This window comes from Marmota marmota, unplaced genomic scaffold, assembly GCF_001458135.2.
Source record: "Marmota marmota marmota unplaced genomic scaffold, marMar, whole genome shotgun sequence".
Classification (NCBI taxonomy): domain Eukaryota; kingdom Metazoa; phylum Chordata; class Mammalia; order Rodentia; family Sciuridae; genus Marmota; species Marmota marmota.
In genome coordinates this window covers 5,576,188-5,597,004 of record NW_025999862.1, presented here as the reverse complement: position 1 = coordinate 5,597,004, position 20,817 = coordinate 5,576,188, and the positions used below count along the sequence as shown (strand labels likewise).

Here is a 20,817-nt window from a genome sequence, read left to right as displayed (position 1 = left end):
TTATGGATAAGAATAGCCAGAATGACTTAACTAGAAAATTCTCCTCTGCAATGGTTCTCAAAGTGTAGTATGTGGATTAACAGCACCCATTTCATATGGTAACTTGTATGAAAATGCCCTATCCCAAACCTTTTGGGGACAATGGAATAGGTAATTGAAGAAGAGGGAGGTGATGTTCATGCATGCTAAAGTTTGAGAGTCACTGTTTTTTGTTCGTTTGTTTTGTTTTGTTTGTTTGTTTGCATCCTAATATCAGAGGTAACCAAATAATAGCTTTCTTAGTTCCAAAACCACAGATTTACCCCAAGTAGGGGAAACATTTTTTTTTTTTTTTTACTTCTCTGATGCAGGAGCTTTTTAATTCATTTTTATATCTACTTATACTGCTATTTATTTATCTGAATGTTCTTCAGTAGGACATTCAGATAACACTGAACAGCTTTACCCAGACATTAAAGCTGTTTCTGTGAGCTCAAAATATGAGAGGGAGGAGCATTAGGCAGGATAGTGCAGGGACACTAGAGCCACAGGTGTAATTGTAGAGGTTAGTCAAGTCAGCACTTGAGTCTCCATATCTTGCCCCTCACGTTGTGTGTCTCTTTATAACTGACTTTTCTCATGTCATTTTTCCCCAGATACCTTTATCTATGAATGTGTCAACCTTTCTGGCATACGACCAGCCCACAATAAGTTATTGTGGGGTGCATCATGAGCTTCTCTCTCATAAATCCTTTGAAACGAATGCACAGGAAGATACGATGGAAACACACCTAGAGACTGAGCTGGACCTGAGCACAATCACAACAGCTGGCCGAATCAGTGACCATAAACAGCCACTGGCTTAACTGAGCTGACTGGTGGCCAAGGGTTGCTACCAAACTTTGTAACCTCAAGGACAAAATGAGGAAGATCTGTTCATTGTGACTCTGAAAAACAAAACAAAACAAAAATCCCCTGTTCAAATAAAACAAAAATCAAGATTGATTCATGAAATAAAGAAGACATGAATTGTTTCAAGTCTACACTTTGTAATTAGCTAAGTTGTGCAGTATTTTTTTGACTTAAAGAGTATGACCCTGAAAAAAAAAAAGAATCGATTTTTCAAAACTCATCCTACCTACGTGTAAAAACTGTACAGAGCTAATGTATTTTTCATATTGTAAAGTTTCAATTATAGAAACAACTGGTATGTACAGTACCATAATTTAATTACATTTTACTTTACAAACTTTACACATTTCAGTTTCTAAAATTTTAAATTAACAAAAATTATTTCTTGTGTTATTCAAAGTTACTCAGTTTTGTAGGGACTGTTTTGTTACTGCTTTTGTGCCCAGAAACCTTGACTCTAAAATTCTGTGCTGTGCAAAATATGCACGATTTTTATCATGCTTACTGCGTAGAATTTTATCTACTTGTTCCAGAAATAATACATTAACCAAAAAGGATTTAATTGTTCAGACTTGTAAGAGGTTCTTCAATTACATAGACAGGTTTTTCTTATAAATGAAAAAAAAAAATCAAAAGATTTTTTTAACAGTTCTTCTCAGATTTAACTGTTGCCTTGAATTACAGCCTAGTTTCTAAGCAGTGAAATGTAATGATAAAGAGGGATATTTTAACAACATATTTCCGAATGAATGACTCATTATTTCATTCTTTTGAGTAACCATTGTTAAGGGTTGGGGGGAGAAGTATGGACAAGACATCACTGGGAAACAAAGGCCGTAACCACAGCAACAGACTTTGATACACTTAAAAGGTGCAGCTGCCAGTGACAAAGAAAAACTTTTGTTACATCTCATTATTTTCAGGCCAAGGTGGGAGGAATAGAGCATAATAACTGTACAGTAGCAATTTTTCTTCTAATTAACCCAAAGCGGTTTACCTAAAAATAACCATCAGTCAGTGCAAAATGTGCCTGGTTCTTAAGACAACTTTTCATTTAGAACTCTGAGACTATTTTGGGGACTTCTCAAAGGAAAAATATGAAATTTTTGTCATTGTGTGCTACATCCACTGCTCCTGAGGGACAATTTTAAACATCTATAATTCATTCAATATAGAAGTGAGCCACGGTGGAGAAATGTATCACTCAATTAGATTATAAACATCCATATTATGTTCCAAATTGTTTACATTGTCCTCCATAATGGAATTCACCTCCAAATTATCTAAAAAATAACTGGGAGTAATTGAATATCAACCCAGGTCCTATATTGATTATGTAACTGTGTTATAAATACAAATCAAATTAAGAAAACCTGACATTTCAGAGGCTGGAATGATCAACTTGTTTCTGTTGTTTACCTGACACAGATTATTGTTTGACAACATTGTTACTATGAAAATCACACATTCTTTTTGGTGTTTGAGTATTTTTTTAAAAAAATATAAAACTGCAAGTTTCAATTACTGTTGCACTAGAACAAATGCTTTTTTATATTGTAATTTTATATTTATGATGTCAAAAATAGATTGAATATATGTCAGTGTAACAGGGGTCAAATACAATCAAAGCAACAAAGAAAATAATTAGAAGCATCAATGTCAAACTTAATTTTTTATCTTTTCCAAAGAAATCATATCTACAAAATCTAGTTTTATGCAGGTTATCACAACAAATTGAAGAGCAACTTCAAGAAAAATAAACTTAAAATTGTAGCGCAAAATTTTTTTTTGCAAATACACAAAATCAAAGAAAAAAGGGATGTAACGGTTTGAAGAAATAAACTACTATTAATTTAAATGTAACTAAACGTGAAACCCCTGATATTTAGCATATCAGATTTTGTAACATATTTTGCATAAATTATTTGTTAATCAAAATTTTGTCATTCTAAGCCCAAATTAAGCTTTATTTTTTTTCCAATATCTAACTTCCTTACATTGTATTGTTTTGAGCATTCTTAATCCCCTATGCTGAGATTTGGCTTTGCACAAAATTTATAGAGGGCTACAAATCTCTTATTTGTGGGACTGAAATCAAATGCAAAATTTTATTTATTATGTAAATCAAAATGTCATCTGCCAAGTTGTTCATTAGAAGTTGTCCTTGCAAAGATCCAAAAGAAAGAATTAGTTTGTGTAAATAAGCACTTCAAGTCTATTTTCAGACAGTTTCAAATTGATAAATGACTTAGAAATTTTAAGGTTCCAAGGAGCCTTACAAATGTATGCTTTTATTTCCTGAAACAAACCACTTTCTTAAACATTTAATTTCACCTAAAGTAAGCAACTATAAATAAATCAATTTGGGATGAAAGCTCTGAGCATCCAAGTTCCTAAGCTACAGTTAAAGGCAAATAACTAAAATTTTAAGACTTCTCATATTTGAAATTAAACGGGTCTTTAAAAAGAAAAGAAAAAAAAAGATGTTGGGTTATTTGCTTCATGTTTATTGTGCCATGGAAGAGGGAGGGGGGAATGGTAAACACCTGCTAGAATAGATGGTGTCTGGAATCTTTATCCCTTTGCAATTGTGTTAGTTTGTGTCTAAAATTTTAATTCTAAACTATCTTTTTCACCATTTGATAATTTCCCATTTCCTCCAAGTACCTGCCCTTCCCATTGATGTCTCCATTCCTATCTATTGCTCAATCATTTAAATAACTAAAATCTGTTTACCTGTGTTTGGAGTTGAAAAATGGAGAGTTTGACCCAATGTGATTACAAAAACAGCAACAGCTGCAGTAAACAATAAAGTTTTGCTGTGTTTTGAGGTTTCCAAACCACACAAACCTTCTCATTTTGTCTTCATATCAACCCTATGAAGACACATTAATCTCAAAGAAATTGAGTCCTCACCCATGAACACTGGGCTAATCACTGATGTACTTTAACCATTCTCAAACTTCACAGGCTATTAGTCTTTCATTAAACTGAAAGCTTTCTCTCTCTGATTAGTGCTGACAACATCCAAGATAGTGAATAGAATAAAAGAAAAAAAAAGTTTGACATGTTGTTTAATAATCTCTACTTTAACTCAGTTCCTTCAGTTTGTATAATACGTGAGCTAAATGAACTCTTTCTGGTGTCTCACGATAAAATTCTATAGCAAGTCACATATCTCAATATATAAGATCATTTATAAATATGCAGAACAGTGACTCCCAAAATGTGGATGTAGGTAGTCCCCAAGGTGCAGACAAAAATTCAAGAAGCACAGGGAGAGAAACTAAAAACCGTCTAAATTGAGATTGTGTGGGTAGATGTAAAAAAGATCCATAACACAAGGTTGAACACATACACATGTTGAACACACGTTCAACTAAACACGTGTTTGATTCAGAGTTGATAGGGAAGACTGTATGTTTTTTCTTCTTTTGTTTTGGCAAGATTCTTTTTGAAACAAAATTTTTAAAAACTGTCATAATAGAAAACAAATTTCTCTGTTTTCTTTCCAATAAAAATGAAATATAACTTATCCAAACTAATGCATAGATGCTAAAACCTGTGTTAACATGCAAATATTTTACTAATCTTTTCATTTTTGTCAAGTCTCTATTCCTACTCCCTCTTTCAAGTTCTAGAAAAACATACTAATTTTTAACATAAATTATATTTTTGGAAGCGAAGAAAACTATTCCAAATTTAACACTCAAGACAAATGACATAACCCAATTTGAACTCAGATCTGATTACATAAACTGCTTAGAAACAGTAAAATCTTTTTACAAAAATACTTTCTAAAATAAAACCTCTATTTATAAAAGTAAAAATACATTTGTTTTCAAATGTTCCTGACTGGAAGACAATATTATCTCTTAAAGTAAAGATTCAAAATAGATAAAGAAACAGAAAGCATGAAAACAGATACCTGGTGTGAACTGTGAGAAAGCTGGTAGAAAGAAAATCAGATATTATGAGTAAATGACAGCAAGTTAAGGGAGAGATAATAGAACTGGCAGAAATTTGGTCTCAGAGAGAAATTGAGAAATCTCCAAAGCAGATATAATAATATAGTTCTTAACAGTTTATCATAGGGGTAGTAGTTTAACAATCTCTTAATGTGTTAAAAAAAAAACTCAAGATCCTGATGAGTTTGTTTTGTAGTAAAAAATCAGAGGATGAATTGGTCTTCTAGCAAAAACTTCTTCTACTCCATTTACCTCCTCAACTTGCCATAGCTGTCCCTAAAAAGAGAGCAGCCAAGGAACAATACTTTCAAAATTCTGATTTAACTACAATCAGTAATGACAATCAGTAATGGTGCTTCATTTTACTGCAATGGAGAAGAAACTTGAAATTTTAAAAACAAATACCAGAGTAGTGATGGGTCATTTTTAAAGGTTTTCCATGGCAAACCATTAGATTTTATTATAAGATAGAAGTAGACTTATATTTACTGAATTCATCTGGATTAATGGAGAAAATAGTTTTAAGACAACATGGATAAAGCAAACGGGTGTTCCCCCCCCCATTTATTTGTTTAAGCTTTTATCATCCATCATATCCTTGAAGTTATTATTAAGAGGTTGAGATTACCTTAAGTGCCATGAAAAAATACTAGATTTACTGAATTAGAATCTCTGAGATAATACCCCAAATATGAATTGCTAACACATTACTCAGGTGATACCAATGCATGCTAAGTTTATAATAATATTGCTTAAATAAGGATTTACTTTTCCAAACCAAGTCATTCTAGTGCTTTTTGTCCTAACATGAAAGAATTAATCCTTGTTCCTTTACTATACCGATGTGAATATGGGGTTCTAAGCCTAGCTGAACATTTTTCTTGACTAGAGGACTACAAAACAAAGGAAAACTATACATACAATGCCCAGGTTATTTTCTGACAAACTGTTGTTTAAAGATTGTGCTCAAGTAACTCCTTGAACAATCGTATTTGAAAACAGCCTTCAAATAGGCAAGTTAATTACTCGCTTGCTAGTTACTTCCTTGGATAGTCATAGAACAGCCTAAGAGCTGGAGGAGACAGGAAAGAATTAAGCTATGATGTCAGGCACTTTGCTTTCCTCATCTCATTTTTAACCCATCTTAGTAAAGTGGTATAATCATCACTTCAAAGAAGAGGAAAATAAGAATCATGGTTGTAAGCAACTTACCAATGTTCATAAAGTAGAATTGAGGATTCAAATCCAGATTTACCAGATGCTAAAGGTATATTATCACCACCCCACAGCACATTTTCAAAAGTGAGAAAAGATCATAATCAATATAACTCAGCTCATGGTTTTAATGGAGGGAGTGGAGACAGGAGAAAAAGAATATGCGTTTATTTTGTAATGGAAAAATTACAAAAATTTCATACTATGTAGAGAATTCCTTCAAAATCCCAAATTTATATCTTAATGAAAAGAAAGATCATTAGTCTCTTTTTTATACACTGTTTCCTAAAAAGAGTGAACATTTGAAAGAAAACCCTTCAAACAATAAATGTTCATTAATTATTTTCATTTATAATCATTCAGCCTCTTTTAAACTTACAACTTAAAATATAAGTAACTATCTATAATATAATCTTCAACTGGTCAAAAGGGGGTCAGCAACTGAAGCAAAAATTATATGAATGGTCAATTAAGTCACTAAGTAAAAATGACTAAGTGAAGAAAAACACTAATAATATACAGTCACACACGGTCAATCAGCAAAAAATATGTCATGGGTTGCAGAATGATTCTATATGGCAATATTTTGGGGGAGCATTGTTACTTTCACAAATTATGTCTAGAAGCATACCACATAAATAAGGCAGGAAGATAACCTTTATGAAACAATGCAAACTCTGCTTGTTCTACTCAAAACATATTATTATTATTTAAATTTTAAAAATACATATCATTTTCTTGTTAGGGTACTATAACTTTTTTATCATCATGTGAAGATGGCAAAATAAAATACATTTTTAAAACTTGTTTTTAAACTCCATCTTCAAATAAATTTTCTTCAGTCTCAATTGTTCACAAATGATTCTTAAATTGACTCTCAACTGTTATTGTCTCCAAGAGCTTTTTTATTAAACCACTGTGCTGTCTCTTCTATTTCTCCCTGAACCTGCACAAATTTCAATAATGTCAAGAACAATTACATTAACATTATATTCCACCACTATCTGAACATGAAGTGTACATGTGAAACATACTTTTATTTATAATACATACAGGATTTCAAGTCAGTAAAAATTTCTGTAAGTCAAGCCTACTAAAAATAATCACTAATGTAAATGTGATAAACAAGGCCATACATTTAAAACAATAAATCTAGCAAAGCAATAATTCTAACACCATGAATCTAATTTCACTACATCTACTCATCCTGGCACAATGGAAAATTTTACCTGAAATAGCTAGAATAATTATGATTCTGAATAATAAAGATGGTCCTGATATCTGGGTTGAAGATTTGGTGAAACACAATGAAGAGGACAAAATATTACACATACCAAGAGGTAAGTGATGGAAATGTGATTTAGTATTACTGGATAATCTGAAAGTAATTGTTAAAACTAAGACTCAAATTTTAGAATAACATTTGTGTTATCAAATGTAATCAGTAAAGGTCAGCATGGACATTAGATAGGTAAGAGCAAATGTATATTTGTGATAGTAATATGTATGAGATAAATGATATATAAATACACAGATAGTTTTGATTATCCCAAAGAGAGAATATTAAGAATAAAAATTAGTTCAAGAACTATCACTGTTAAAAGTCAGAAATAATTTAAAACTAAATGCAAAATGATATTTTCAAGGTTGAATTTGAAATAGCCCCCAAATTATAAACTCCCAAATTTTGCTTCATCTATATAAGTAAATTACATTAATTCATACACATCTAGTAAAAAATCCAAAATCAAGAAATAAATTGTAATTTTACATATACTCCATTTGTTCTTCCTGCTTTACATAAATATTTGCTTTTAATTACAGATCGATAAATATAGTATCCTAAGCAGTCTGATAAGAACATGATGAAAAGTTGGTCTCTGTTGTCATTCTGCTCTGCCATAAGGCAATTATCAAGGAGGAATATCCACCACAGTGGGGAGCCAGGAAGTGGATTTTTTTTTAGTCCTCTACAGCTGGTCTTGACCTAGGCACTTGTAATGCTCATTATCTCTTGGTCTTGCTTCATATTCATTTATTAAAAAAGGAAATTATTGCCTTGAGATAAGAGCCAAGCAGCTCATATTAGGTCAGACTATACTTACACCTTTATCTAGAAATCTAGATAAAGACATTAAATATCTCCACATGCTATCTGGAGAAAAACTTGAGATCCTTGTGATATCAACATTTTTTTTTCATCTTCGGATTTGATGGAATGTTAAGTTCAGTGTATGAGACATTCTTCAAAACTCCTTGCCAGCTTCTTCTTTAACAAACTTCAGATCTGAATTCTTCAACCTATACTATATTTACAAAAGGGTATTCCAGAATGACCCTTTGTATACTTACTTCATCATTTTGTGGAAGAACAATGTAAGGCTTGAATTGTAACATTTACTGACTCTTCCCTGCCTTTAACTCCACTTATGATATAAAATGTGTGAGTTTGATATGGTGTTTTGGTAATACCATAAAACAATTGGAAAAAGAATCTTCTACCAGATAACCCTTTATGTAATAGAAAACAGGTAGTTTAAGGTCACTTCTTGTTAACTTATCTGATAGTTTCCAGATAAACTAAGTGCATGCCTTCTTGCAGCTGAGAATATAAATATCATTTTCCATAATTAAAACATGGTTTTGTTGTCCTACAATTTCACTGAGGACAGACCTCATACATCTGATTGTCTTCTGTAATTGCCACCATAGGATTATATATTTAATTATTTCCAGAAACACTGACTTGATAACAATCACTTTAATATAGAATTATAACAACTAACACTGAATGCTTACTTTTCCAAGTAATTGACACACATTAATTATTGAAGTGAGTACTATTGTTTTCCCCTTAAAAAGATAAAGAAATGGATGCAGAAAGTAATTATATAACATAAAGCTAGTAAATTGTGGAACAAGGATTCAAAATCAAGTGATGGGTATACTGACAAACTGACCCCTACTAACTGTGCATTAAATGCCCCCTGTTAGATCCCAACCTTGAATTTTAAAGTTTATTCATTTAAGGCAATAACTTAAGACATCATAAATACAATGGTTAGAGTTTACAGTATACCTAATATATTCTTCGTAGAAAGTAAGAATTTTTAAGTCCTTGTCCCCAAGAGGCTTTCAATCTTCACAGAGAGAAAAGACATCCACAAAAACAAAAATTCTAATAGACACATTTAATACCTGTAAACAGCAATTATGAGAAAATAAAATCAAATTTCCTAGGGAGTTGAGGATATCTCAGGGCAAAAATGGGAACAGAGATAGAACTTGAGACTGGCAGTATTTAGATCACAAAATCAAGATGAAAGGGTAATGAAGAAGGAAAAGGAAGAATATATTTTCACTTATGAACATCTGTTATTCTAATAGTATTTGTCAGACCCATGCTTCTCTGGAAAAAAAATATCAGGCTTAATTTTTGTCTTGTTTCCCTAAAATTCCAAAGACAATTTTTTTTTCTGGCTGTAGCAAATTTTTTAGCTTTTTATATAGGTAAAATATTTTCTGCATTTTTCAAACTTTGTTTCTCTTATTAATCTTATTTTATCCATTGTGTTTTGTCTTTTTTTACAAGGTTGGGAAGCAAACAATATTGATTCTTTGTGGAAAATGTTGTAAACCAGTTTTAATAAAATGATCATAACCCATTTTAAAGATTGATCCAGGCAGCCCGATTAATTTAAAATAATTATGTGAATTAAACAACTTCTTAGAAGCTAATTACAGTCAAAGGATGTTTGGTATCAAGTAAAAACATGTTACTGAAACTATTTGGTGTCATATTTAACACATGGCCTTTAGCTTTTTTTTTTTCAACCTTTTATTCTTGAGGTAAGTATTGGTGAATACTAATCAGAATTTTATTCTAATGTTTAAAAACAAAAGTTATTTTTGATTGATACATCTTACAAATAAACTAAAATATTACATGATTAAAGACCATGATCAAACTGTGTAGGTAACAGAAAAAAGACCAGCATTGGAACTCACATGTATTTTAATTGGACTAAACATATCAATATTTAACAATATGTAGAATCATTTTTGCCTTAAAATTACAGATAATTGTCTATAAAGCTATTATTTGAAAAGTACATTCAAATAGATTCACAAGTATTAATTTAGTGTCCTTTTTCTTTTATATAATGATGATTTTTTATAATATGTCACAATATTTAGGTGCTTTCAGTTCAATCAAGTATTTATTCATTTATTCAACTTATAATATGCCAAGGACTGTAATAGTAGACAAAAATGCTTAAAATTGAATAGATGTGATATTTCTAAAAGTGAAATCTTTGCATGATGTTGTAACATAAAGGAGAAAAAACGATTAATTTTGCAGAAATAAAACTAAAAATGATCTCAAAGACTAAATGTATTTGAGACCCAGTGTTCTAAAGTTTGCCAATCACATAACTCTTGCCTGTCCAGCAGGCCCCATCCCTGTCTCCTAATTAGAACTCTGAGATATTTGAAATTTCTACTACTATTAGCTCTGAAAACTAAGAAATCTAAGTTTCTGAGTCTGGTATTTTCTCCACATAGACTCAGTTTTTAAAGTTCAGAAAAAAAAATTTTAATTACTACTTCCTACAAATTTATAAATTCAACCCTCAAATAAAAAATATTCAATTTAGTCATTCCATGATAAATACAGGTCATGTACAATTTTATTTTGAAAAATAAATAAATAAAAAGTAATAAGTAAATAATATAATGGATTGTCAAGTTTTTGTTTTATTTTGTAAAATTCCACAAGCAAATTCTATACCAAATAGCCTATACTGCAGTTCTAACATCGGGCATATGTGAAAAAATGTGAAAGGGATGTATTAGCCTCTGCAATTTAAATTTTCAACATCTACTGGTTACACATAAGACTGTTATTACAGTGAATGAAAATTAGATTATATGTAGAGAGTATTTGTATTTTATTCCATTACCATTAAACGATTCATTAGGAAAGTGAAAAAATTGGTAAGGTGGCAAGTTCACTTAATATATAAATATTCCCAGTTATTCTGCAGGTGTTTATTATTATTAACATTTTACTTTATTTTATTTTTTATTTTTTTGCAATTCTGGGGATTAAACCCAGGGCCTCTCACATGCCAGGCAAGTACTGTATCACTGAATCACATCCCTGGCCCTTTTTACTTCTTTAAATAAGGGGGTTTTTTTCCCCCTTAAGAAACACCTGTCTTTTAAAGATACCATTACTCCCAAAGGATTCCATTGTTTATTTGCCTTATGGTAATTTTTTATTAAATACTAAAGAATGTGCCTTGCATTTAGTCAAGCCAAAATAGAATTAATGAATTCAATAACTAGATCAAGTCATCATTTTCAGATCTTCCTATATATGAAAATGAATATATTTTAATTTTAGAATTTAATAACATATCAATACTAACATGAAGAAAGCTCATCATGAATATTGCCATTTTACTGAATGCCAAGGGAATTCTGTCTAATGTTCTGAAATACTCTTGAGGATTATAGGGAGTATACAATATGGCAAAGGCAGCCAACAGAATTCCCAAATATGGAATGTTCACTGTATTTAAACAATTGTTTTTCAATCACACAAAAATTTTCACTCTAGATAGTTATCTACACTGTGGTCCATGCTATTTGAGTCCACAAAACTGAATTCATTATATTACAACTAGTTCTATTAAATACCTAAAATATCCTTATTGTTGCTTTGTTATTTTTGAAGTACTACCCCATTGGGTCTCTAATTTATTACTAACTACAATATAAGTTTTAACAGCTTTTATGTTTTCAAGTTTTGCAATCATTCTTTTGAATCCCAATAAAGAGACACCAAAATCCAGTCTGGAAAACTACAATTAGTTTACAATAAAAATTAATGTGCTTTTCATTTTATGAGGCATTGGGGACTGCTAGGATTTGTGTGAAATACTGACATTTACATTAGTAAATGGAATAAAAGTGGAGCAGGATATACTGGTGATGGCAAATAACTGGACTATTGGGCAGTCTCCAGGAAGACTTTGAGAAATGCTGTGAGCTCTCCATCTGCCTGTTGGAATTTCCACATTCACAGGTTATAATGCTGGCTTAAATACAAGCTTGGGTGATCTCTACCACTCGTTTTCAGGTTTGTCATCCCCTCCCCCATTTACCAAGAACCTATGACAAGTTTTGGATTAAAATACGCATAATTAGACATTTTAAAATAGTGATCACAAGAAGACAGACAACATTTTATTACTATTCTTGATTTACCCATGGAATATTAGATTTCCTATAAATTCATTCCTCCAAAAACCCTGCCTTAAAAACATTCAATGAAATAGAAAAGTACAAGAAACTAAGTAAAAGGGCAAAGATAAGCTAAAAATTAAATTGGGGCTAATACTGTACACATATAAAGAGGTAATTCCAAGGAGTTAAGACTTCACCTGAATAATTCATTATTCTTTTGAATTATGTAGGATAATATATCTTGAAATTCTCCATGCATTATGACAGGTCACAGGTGATATTGATGAGAGAGTAAGAAAAGAATATTTAATTTCTGGACCTAAAGAAATCACAAAAAAGTAATACTTTACTCTGCTTACTTTATTTTTCTTCTCCATTTTTATGTTTTCTTCCTTCCTTCCTAAGTTTTATTTCACATATGACATACACATGTGGTAACACAATTAAGATGACAAGATTGGAAAAGGAAAGCTTACATTAATTTATCTTGTGATATGAATTGTCCAATTATACATTATTAAGTTCTATTAGCTCTCCAAAAAGCATAAATAAGCTTATATTTAACTCAGTACATATCTGTTCAAATTTTTCAAGGCAAATATTTATTTTTCTTCAATACACTAAATATCTCAAATATCTCAGAGCTTAAAAAAAAATTCAGGTATGGCACAGAGGTTCTTTTTTTAGAAAGATCTTTTTGCCGAAGTCCGGCTGGGCAAATAACCGGGAGGTGACAAGCAACTTGAAGGTTGAAGCGGGAACTACTTTATTGAGAGTGAACTCAGCAGGAACTGAGCAAGAACTCAAAGTAGCGGGCACCCGAGGTAGCAGGAGCCGCTTCTCTGCCGGGAAGCAGAGGTATGTATACTTAACTAATTACACACAGTTTAACTCAATTAACATCATCTAGATACAGCAGTCAGCCAATAAGGAATCCTCATCATCTTAATGGCTAGCTGGCTTTGCTTCACAAACCACTCCTCCTGGCAAAGTGCCAGGCGCCACCTTGACTTGATTTGCATCACCAACATCTTTTGATGCTTTTCATAAAAGCAGTTCATTGCCTATAGCTTAGTTTTAGGACTTCCTGATTCCTTTGAATACTCAAAGACGTGGTTTTACATGACTGTATGTGTGACATTCTAAGAATGATTCAGTAGCTTGTTAATAAGAATTGCTTAAAAAAAACTTAAAATATCTGAAGTGTGTTTTTGTCAAATCATATGTGGCAGAAAGTTACCTACTGGAGTATGTTTATATATGGTTACTATAAAGAATGGAAGTATAAAAAGAAATCAACTGTAGGACATTCCCACCTCTCTCCAGAGTCAAGGTATCCCAGACAACACACCAATCTCTTCAGAATATCAGTATGATTTTTTAATACATGGAAAGTGTCCATGCTATTCACCTATCACTGATCAAGAAATTTCCAAAAGGTAAGTTTCTTATCAAAACAAACCCTGAAGCTTCTAGTATTTAAGCTATTTCATTGTGGGAGGGAAAAAAATCATCATTTAGAAATAAGAGTACCAGTTAGTAATAAATTATGTACAAATCACTCCAGCACAGTATATTTCAATCCATTTCAGTATTTTTATTCTTCTAAAAAAAGTGTCAGAAATGAGGCATGAAAAGCTATTAACTGAATCATTCACATATTGAATAGATGTTGTTGTCAGTGTGTTCTTTCAATGGAAATAATGAACTGATTTATTTATAACTGGTAATTATGATAATATACCTTCATTTTTCACTCACTTCAGTATATTATAGATAAGTTATAATTACATTATTTCATACCTGATCTAAAATCATATTTTTCCATAAAAAAACTTCTTCTTCCCCAGGCTTTTCCTTAATATCAATTGTCATTTGACATGGGTTTAATTAAATTGTTTTAATTTAATTTAAACATTGTTTAAATTAAATTTAATTTAATTGTTTCCTTGTCTAATATTCCCTTTCAATTTTTCTGTCTTTTCCCTCAGTAGAATATATCCATACCTTAAATTTATGTAACTAGAGGATGAAATATGGACTTTATATCAATGCAGAATACATTTATATAATCAATATCAACTAAAATTTGTCATCACTCATTTGGTCAACTCTACCTTGTTTTCTTTCTAAGAAAGAGGTAAACAGAACAGGTAAAGAAAGATTTGTACTTCAGAGAGAAGGACTTCTTAGGGTTAGGAATCAAGGCAAGAAAACTCCATCTCATTTTTAATTTTACAGCAGAAAGGAACATTTCCCTTGAACTTTTCATTTCTAACACTATAACCAATTTTATCTTTGGTAGACATTCAATGATTTTTCCATTTGCTACATAACACTGTACATATATTAGACTCTGTCCTCAATTTGTTCTTCAGTCTATATAAGAAAAAGTCTTTGAGAATTTACTTCTACATTTAATAGGAGATAACATTAGGAAAAATATTCATCATGTTACAGAATATCATTTTTAGAACAATATGTAAGAATTGTATTTCAAGAAAAAAATTCCCAGAGAAATGTTTAGGATTTATTCCCAACGAATACTAGAGCCATGTAACAGACTCAGGAATCCAGAGCTGAGTTATACTCAATCCAGGTTACCTTTCCACCAATGTCTTGGCCTTTTCCTTTTTGATATTTTTCCCATTTCCCTCTTTCTAATTCTTTTTGTTAATTTTATTTCATATATCTTTTATAATAAGTGAACTAAAATTATTTAGGGAGAAGTAAAAAGTATAAGTAAGGAAATAGACTGAAAATGCCATTATTTTAAAGCATTTTTTATTCTACTGCAATGGTGACATTATCTGAACATTGGGATGCTATTTTTTTTTCTTTCTAGCATCATGCCCACTTCCATTATCCCATCTTTGACTCATCCTTAAGTTTTCAGCTCCTTAATTTGCAACTTATTTACAGGTAGAGGGGAAAAAAAGCTTACAAACACACTTATAAAGCACACTCCTCTTATATAAAGATCATTAAGCAAAGTAGTATTCACATTTCAAGACATTTTTTCACTAACAAAAATATTCTTATGTGCTGGATTAAAGAGTCTAACAAAGTGTATGTTCAAAAGAGACAGCTAGGGTTAAAAATAAAATTCTCAACAATTTTTGAAAAAGATATTTTTAATATGTTAAAAGTCTTTCAATTATCATTGTGGTTAATTATTTTTTCTATTATTAAAGTTATTTTATTTTATTTTATGAATACTTAGGAAAATTATACATTGTAGATAATAAACTACAAATGTTCAAACATTAATTCCTCCACCTTCCTTGCAAGTCTAAGAACATCTTTCTGAGCTTCCCATCTACTCCTCCAATCCAGCCCCAAATTAAAGAGGCAATATTTTTTCAATATATCCAAGTTTATCCATAGAAATAGATCCTTAATATCCTTTCATGTTACTATTATAAAGTGTTTCCTTCCATTACATTCAGAGAATTAGAACTAATATTTGAGTCGAATTCTGGCATATATAGGTTTTATATGCCATATTTACAAACTATGAACTAAATACAAAAAAATTACCAAAATTGAGATTAAAAATTAAAATATTTCCAATATTTATCCAAAATTTCACCATGAATAGCTATGGTTCATAGTTCATAAAAAATATCCTGGGCAGGGAAAATAAAGTATTGTATCTGTAACAATATAAGGACTCATTCATATATAGCATTTCATATAAATTTGTGTGACTTTAACTTGTTTAATATATCTTATTTACTTTAACTTCTAGATTTATGAAGCATGCAATAAGACAAATTTAAAATATTATAAATTTAACTTGACATGCAAATCCCATCTTCAGATTAACATACTAGTGCCCCGATTCCTTAAAGTCAGAGAACAGATGGTAGATGGAAGAAAAAAGAGGAAAATGTTGGAATCTGTTCTCTATTACTACACACACACATACACAAACATACATATATATATATAAAGTACCAAGGATTGAATCCAGGGACACTTAGCCACTGAGTGACATCCCCAGCTATTCTTTTTTTTGAGACAGGGCCTCACTAAGTTACTGAGGCTTTAATTCTTAATTCACAAACTTCCTTTGAAAATTAAAGAATGAATTGGAATCAATGTAATATACTAACTATGTATCTATAACCAATAAATTTAACTTAAAATTGTGGGATATAAGGCCTCTACACTCATATTTTTTAAGTATACAGAGTCAAATTTCTGAATTATAGTTCAATTCTGTTCAGAGCACAACCTTTGTAAAAACAGAAATGTCTTCATAATAAATAGGGTAAAATGAATTTATAAACTTGGGTAATATAAAAATACAAGAAAAAATCTAGTTTAAGTGAAGATATATATTTATTTTGCAGTCTCTGTAATTGTTTTTCTTATTTTACCTGCTGCCATTAAATTTTGTTATATTATAAATATGGATGAATTTGTATCTACAAAACTAACAACACATATAAAATTGAGTAAGAAATTTGAATTGATGGTTCTTTTTTTTCTATTTTAAATACTTAAAACATAACACTGATGGTGAGACTACAAATTAGTGCAACCACTATGGAAAGCAATATGGAGATTCCTCACAAAACTAGGAATGGAACCAGCATATGACCCAGCTAACTCAGTCCTCGGTATATATCCAAAAGATCTAAAATCACCATACTATAGTAATACAGCAACATCAATGTTTGCAGCAGCTCAATTCACAAAATTCAAGCTATAGAATCAACCTAAGTGCCCTTCAACAGATGAATGGATAAGGAAAATGTGGTATGTATACACAATCGTGGTTTAATCTGCCATGAAGAATGAAATTTCAGCATTTGGTAAATTGATGAAACTGAAGAACATTGTGCTAACTGAAATAAAGGAAACCCCAAAAGTTAAAGGTCAAATGTTGTCTGTGGTATGTGGAAGCTAGTCCAAAATAAGATTAAAGACAGAAAGAGAAAGAAAGGAAAAAATGGTGTGTGTGTGGGGGTGTCTATCAAAATATCAGTGTAGTAGTTAAAGGGTTTTGAGGGGAAGGGAGGAGGGATGGTATGAGGGAAGAATGGTGGAATGAATTTGACCTAACTTTCCTATCTATACTTATGAAGATACTACAGTGAATCTCACCATCATTTATATCCACAAGATACTATAATTATAAAATCATAGAATATAATTTGCTCTAATTCAGTCCCCAGTATTTCCCCTTTCCCTCTCCTCCTCTGTCCCTCTAATCCCTTCCCTATACTCTACTGATCTTTCAGCAATTTATTTCTAATCATATTTTAAATGTCAAAATGAATCCTAATATATAACTAAAAATGAACAATTATAAATATTAAAAATTAGCTCACAGTGGAAAAAGAAAAAAATACATAACACATTCTTACCAGTAAATCACCAGTGCCATGGTTGATAGATGTGGGGGCAGGGACTGAAGGTTGGGTTATCATGGAGAGGTAATGCTTTTTCTCTGGTAAGAATGAGCCCTGAAAATGTGCAATTAAATTGTTTTTTTTTTTTTTTAAATCTCAGATCTTGGTTCAGGTTGAAGCATGACTCATGTAAAATGTAAGGCAGCTTTGTATCAATCCTAAAAAAGGAAACCCCAAGCAGTGATTGGAATGTGGGAAAGTTGAAATGTGGATATCCAAGAAATTGTTATCACATATCTAAGACCTAGAACTATTTTGGAGAATCCTGTTTGGGTTAGCTTAGAACCTCCACAATTCTTTTACACCAAGTCCAGGCCTATCTCTTGGAATCACTTAGGCCCCTAAGCTACAGACTCCAATTTTATTCCAATATTTGACTTGCTTCAAGAATATGTCAACACTATCTATGGATACCTCACACAAAGGCCTCCTTGAAGCAATTAATCTAACAACAGTGCAAACAAGACAATTCTCATCACCCAGGTAATTGTGAAAATGTCCATGAGGGAAATAAAAGAAAGACATTCAAGAAGTATGCTGTACATGTTACTTTTTTCAGTAACAGATTTATGTTAATACTTTTAAAGGATTCGATGATTGGGAACAAAGTTAAGAAGGATGAGAGGGAGCCAAAACTTAGATCTTCAGATTTCAGAAGCAGAAAAAGATTCTCTTTAACCAGAAATTATTCCTTAGTTGTTTTGTAGTAACATTCCATCTAACATTTCTCAGGTCAAAATATTCAAATTACCTACACAGAAATTCAGCATTTCAATCCTGGTTGTTCACTTACGTTATTTTTTTAAATTACATGTCCATATGTTTTATATGCTTGAAAGGATTTTGCAAAAAAATAAATTAATAATAATTATGCTTTCTCTTTTTCCTTAGCATGTTAAAGAACAATGAGCCAGCCCCTACTAAATGAGCCAACTATTCCCTTTGTATAATTCCTGGGGTCATATTAATTTCATTTGCTGCAGTGGTATAATAATTTACCAAACATGTCTTAGATTATAGCACTTGAACATGAGCCAGGAAATAATACTTTTCCCCAAAGCAGATGAATCATGAACATGAAATACATAATGTACCTCAAAAGTATTTAAAATTCTTCGAAGAAGTGACTTATTCACATGATAGAACATTGACCATTTGATTTAAGTAGTGACCTTCCAATATCAATGCAGAGCATTTCAGTACTTTTGAAATGTGACCATCAAAAGTAAAATAAGGGGCTGGGGGTGTGGCTCAAGCGGTAGTGAGGGTGCGCTCGACTGGCATGCGCAGGGCGCTGGGTTCGATCCTCAACACCACATAAAAAAAAAATAAAACAAAGATGTTGTGTCCACCAAAAACTAAAAAAAAATAAATAAATATTAAAAAATTTTCTCTCTCTCTAAAAAACAAAAAAAGTAAAATAAGGCAAGTATTTTAGGTAAATAGTTAAAAAAATAGCTATGAGGGAATTTGCACTTGAGAGTCAAAGTACACATTAGATAAATTTTATATAAAGGAAACAAACAAGCAACATCATAGAAAAATTCAACATTATTTAGAAAACCAACTCTCATAAATCTGAGGGTCCTAAAATCTAACCATCTGAAAGTCAGTTATATATACATATTAAAAAAGTGGTAGGAATGTAGCTCAGTGATTGAACACCTCTGGGTTCAACAGATATACATATATACACCATATATACATGTATGTAGGTACAAATATATTTGAGTTTGTTAGATTTATTTATCCATTCAATAATATCTGTTTTGAAATTACTATATTAAAGTCATTTTAGGGATTAAAACAAAAATAAATTAGATGTAGAGGGATGGTCTAAAAGAGGCTAAAATGCAACTCATCTCAAAATTCAGAATAAATGCAACAGAAAATTTTACCTTTGATGAAAAACATTAAAACCTAAGCAAGGTTGCAGTGAATTAACAATAAAGTAAAACATAGAGCCCTGGGTCTAATCAGTTTGACCTTCATTAAAGACCAGCTCACTCCTTTGATATTCTGCATCTTTACCTAAAAAATAAGGGAAATTTAACCACGTGGTCTTCAGAGTCCTTAAACTCCAACATTATAGACAAAACTGTATTCCATAGCTTGATTTAAACCAGAAGATGCAAACCTAGTTCTTCACTTACCATGACTTCACTGATGTATAGAGGTTTCATCTAACATGAATTCCTTCTTATTTTTCCTTTCCTGCATACAGTTTGATGGAGGTAACAGCAATAAAATAGCATTGGGAAATTGGAACTCACAGACAGAATTGTATCCAAAATCAAAATACTATGTTTATAGAATTATTGCTTCTGCACCAGAACATACTGAAAACAGTTGATGAAGACAATGAAAGGAAAAGTGGGTAGACAAGAAGTTCAGAAGATAGCTGAGAGGGGAAAAAAAAAAGCAAATAACTTTTCTTGTTTGAACTTTTAAGAAAAATTAATGTCTAGTGGTATTTAATTCAGAATTTTTTAAACTTGCAGATTCAATTATGAAGCCATAGCAACCACAGGATAAAAGGTAAAGTTTTATCATTAATTTGAAATGTCTTGGTTTGAAAAAAGTTTGGTAATAAAATCAAGGTTAAATGAAATATCATGAAGCTGTGCAATTAGGTTAATAATGAGGTGCCTTAGGGATCAGTGCTAGCACAGGTGTTCAATATATTTATTAATGGCTTAGAAGAGTGGTAAATAATATGGAGGCACATTTGGATGACTTCGGAGATATTTATAGCAATCAAAACAGGTGAATGACTGCTTTTCTTGACCCATTCAAGAGCAATTATTTAACATATTACAGCAAATAATCAACAAAAGAAAATTAATGTGAAGTGGATGGAATTACCCAAGTTTTCTTAATATGCTAATAGCTACTGAAATAGTCATTGCCTTTCAGGCAAGAATGGACATATCTAAGAAGGCATCTGTCCAGTAAACAGCTCTTCATGAAAAAAGAATAGTCAAAGAATGCTGGAAAAAAAGAATAATGCAAGAGAATAATTATCTAAGTTAGTAAATATTGCTGAAAATTTTTACATACCAAAG

General features: G+C 31.3%; 2 protein-coding genes across 6 annotated transcripts in view; one reads left to right on the top strand and one right to left on the bottom strand.

The window, feature by feature from the left end:
- Lrrtm3 (leucine rich repeat transmembrane neuronal 3) overlaps positions 1-9,590 on the top strand; it is a 173,091-nt gene extending 163,501 nt beyond the window's left edge. The window contains exon 3 of the mRNA XM_015500590.2: positions 636-9,590. Coding sequence (XP_015356076.1) covers positions 636-845 — 210 coding nt within the window. The 3' untranslated portion in view covers positions 846-9,590. The remainder of the gene's footprint in view (positions 1-635) is intronic.
- Ctnna3 (catenin alpha 3) overlaps positions 1-20,817 on the bottom strand; it is a 1,666,222-nt gene that overhangs the window by 1,107,936 nt on the left and 537,469 nt on the right. The gene's annotated exons all lie outside the window — the stretch shown is intronic.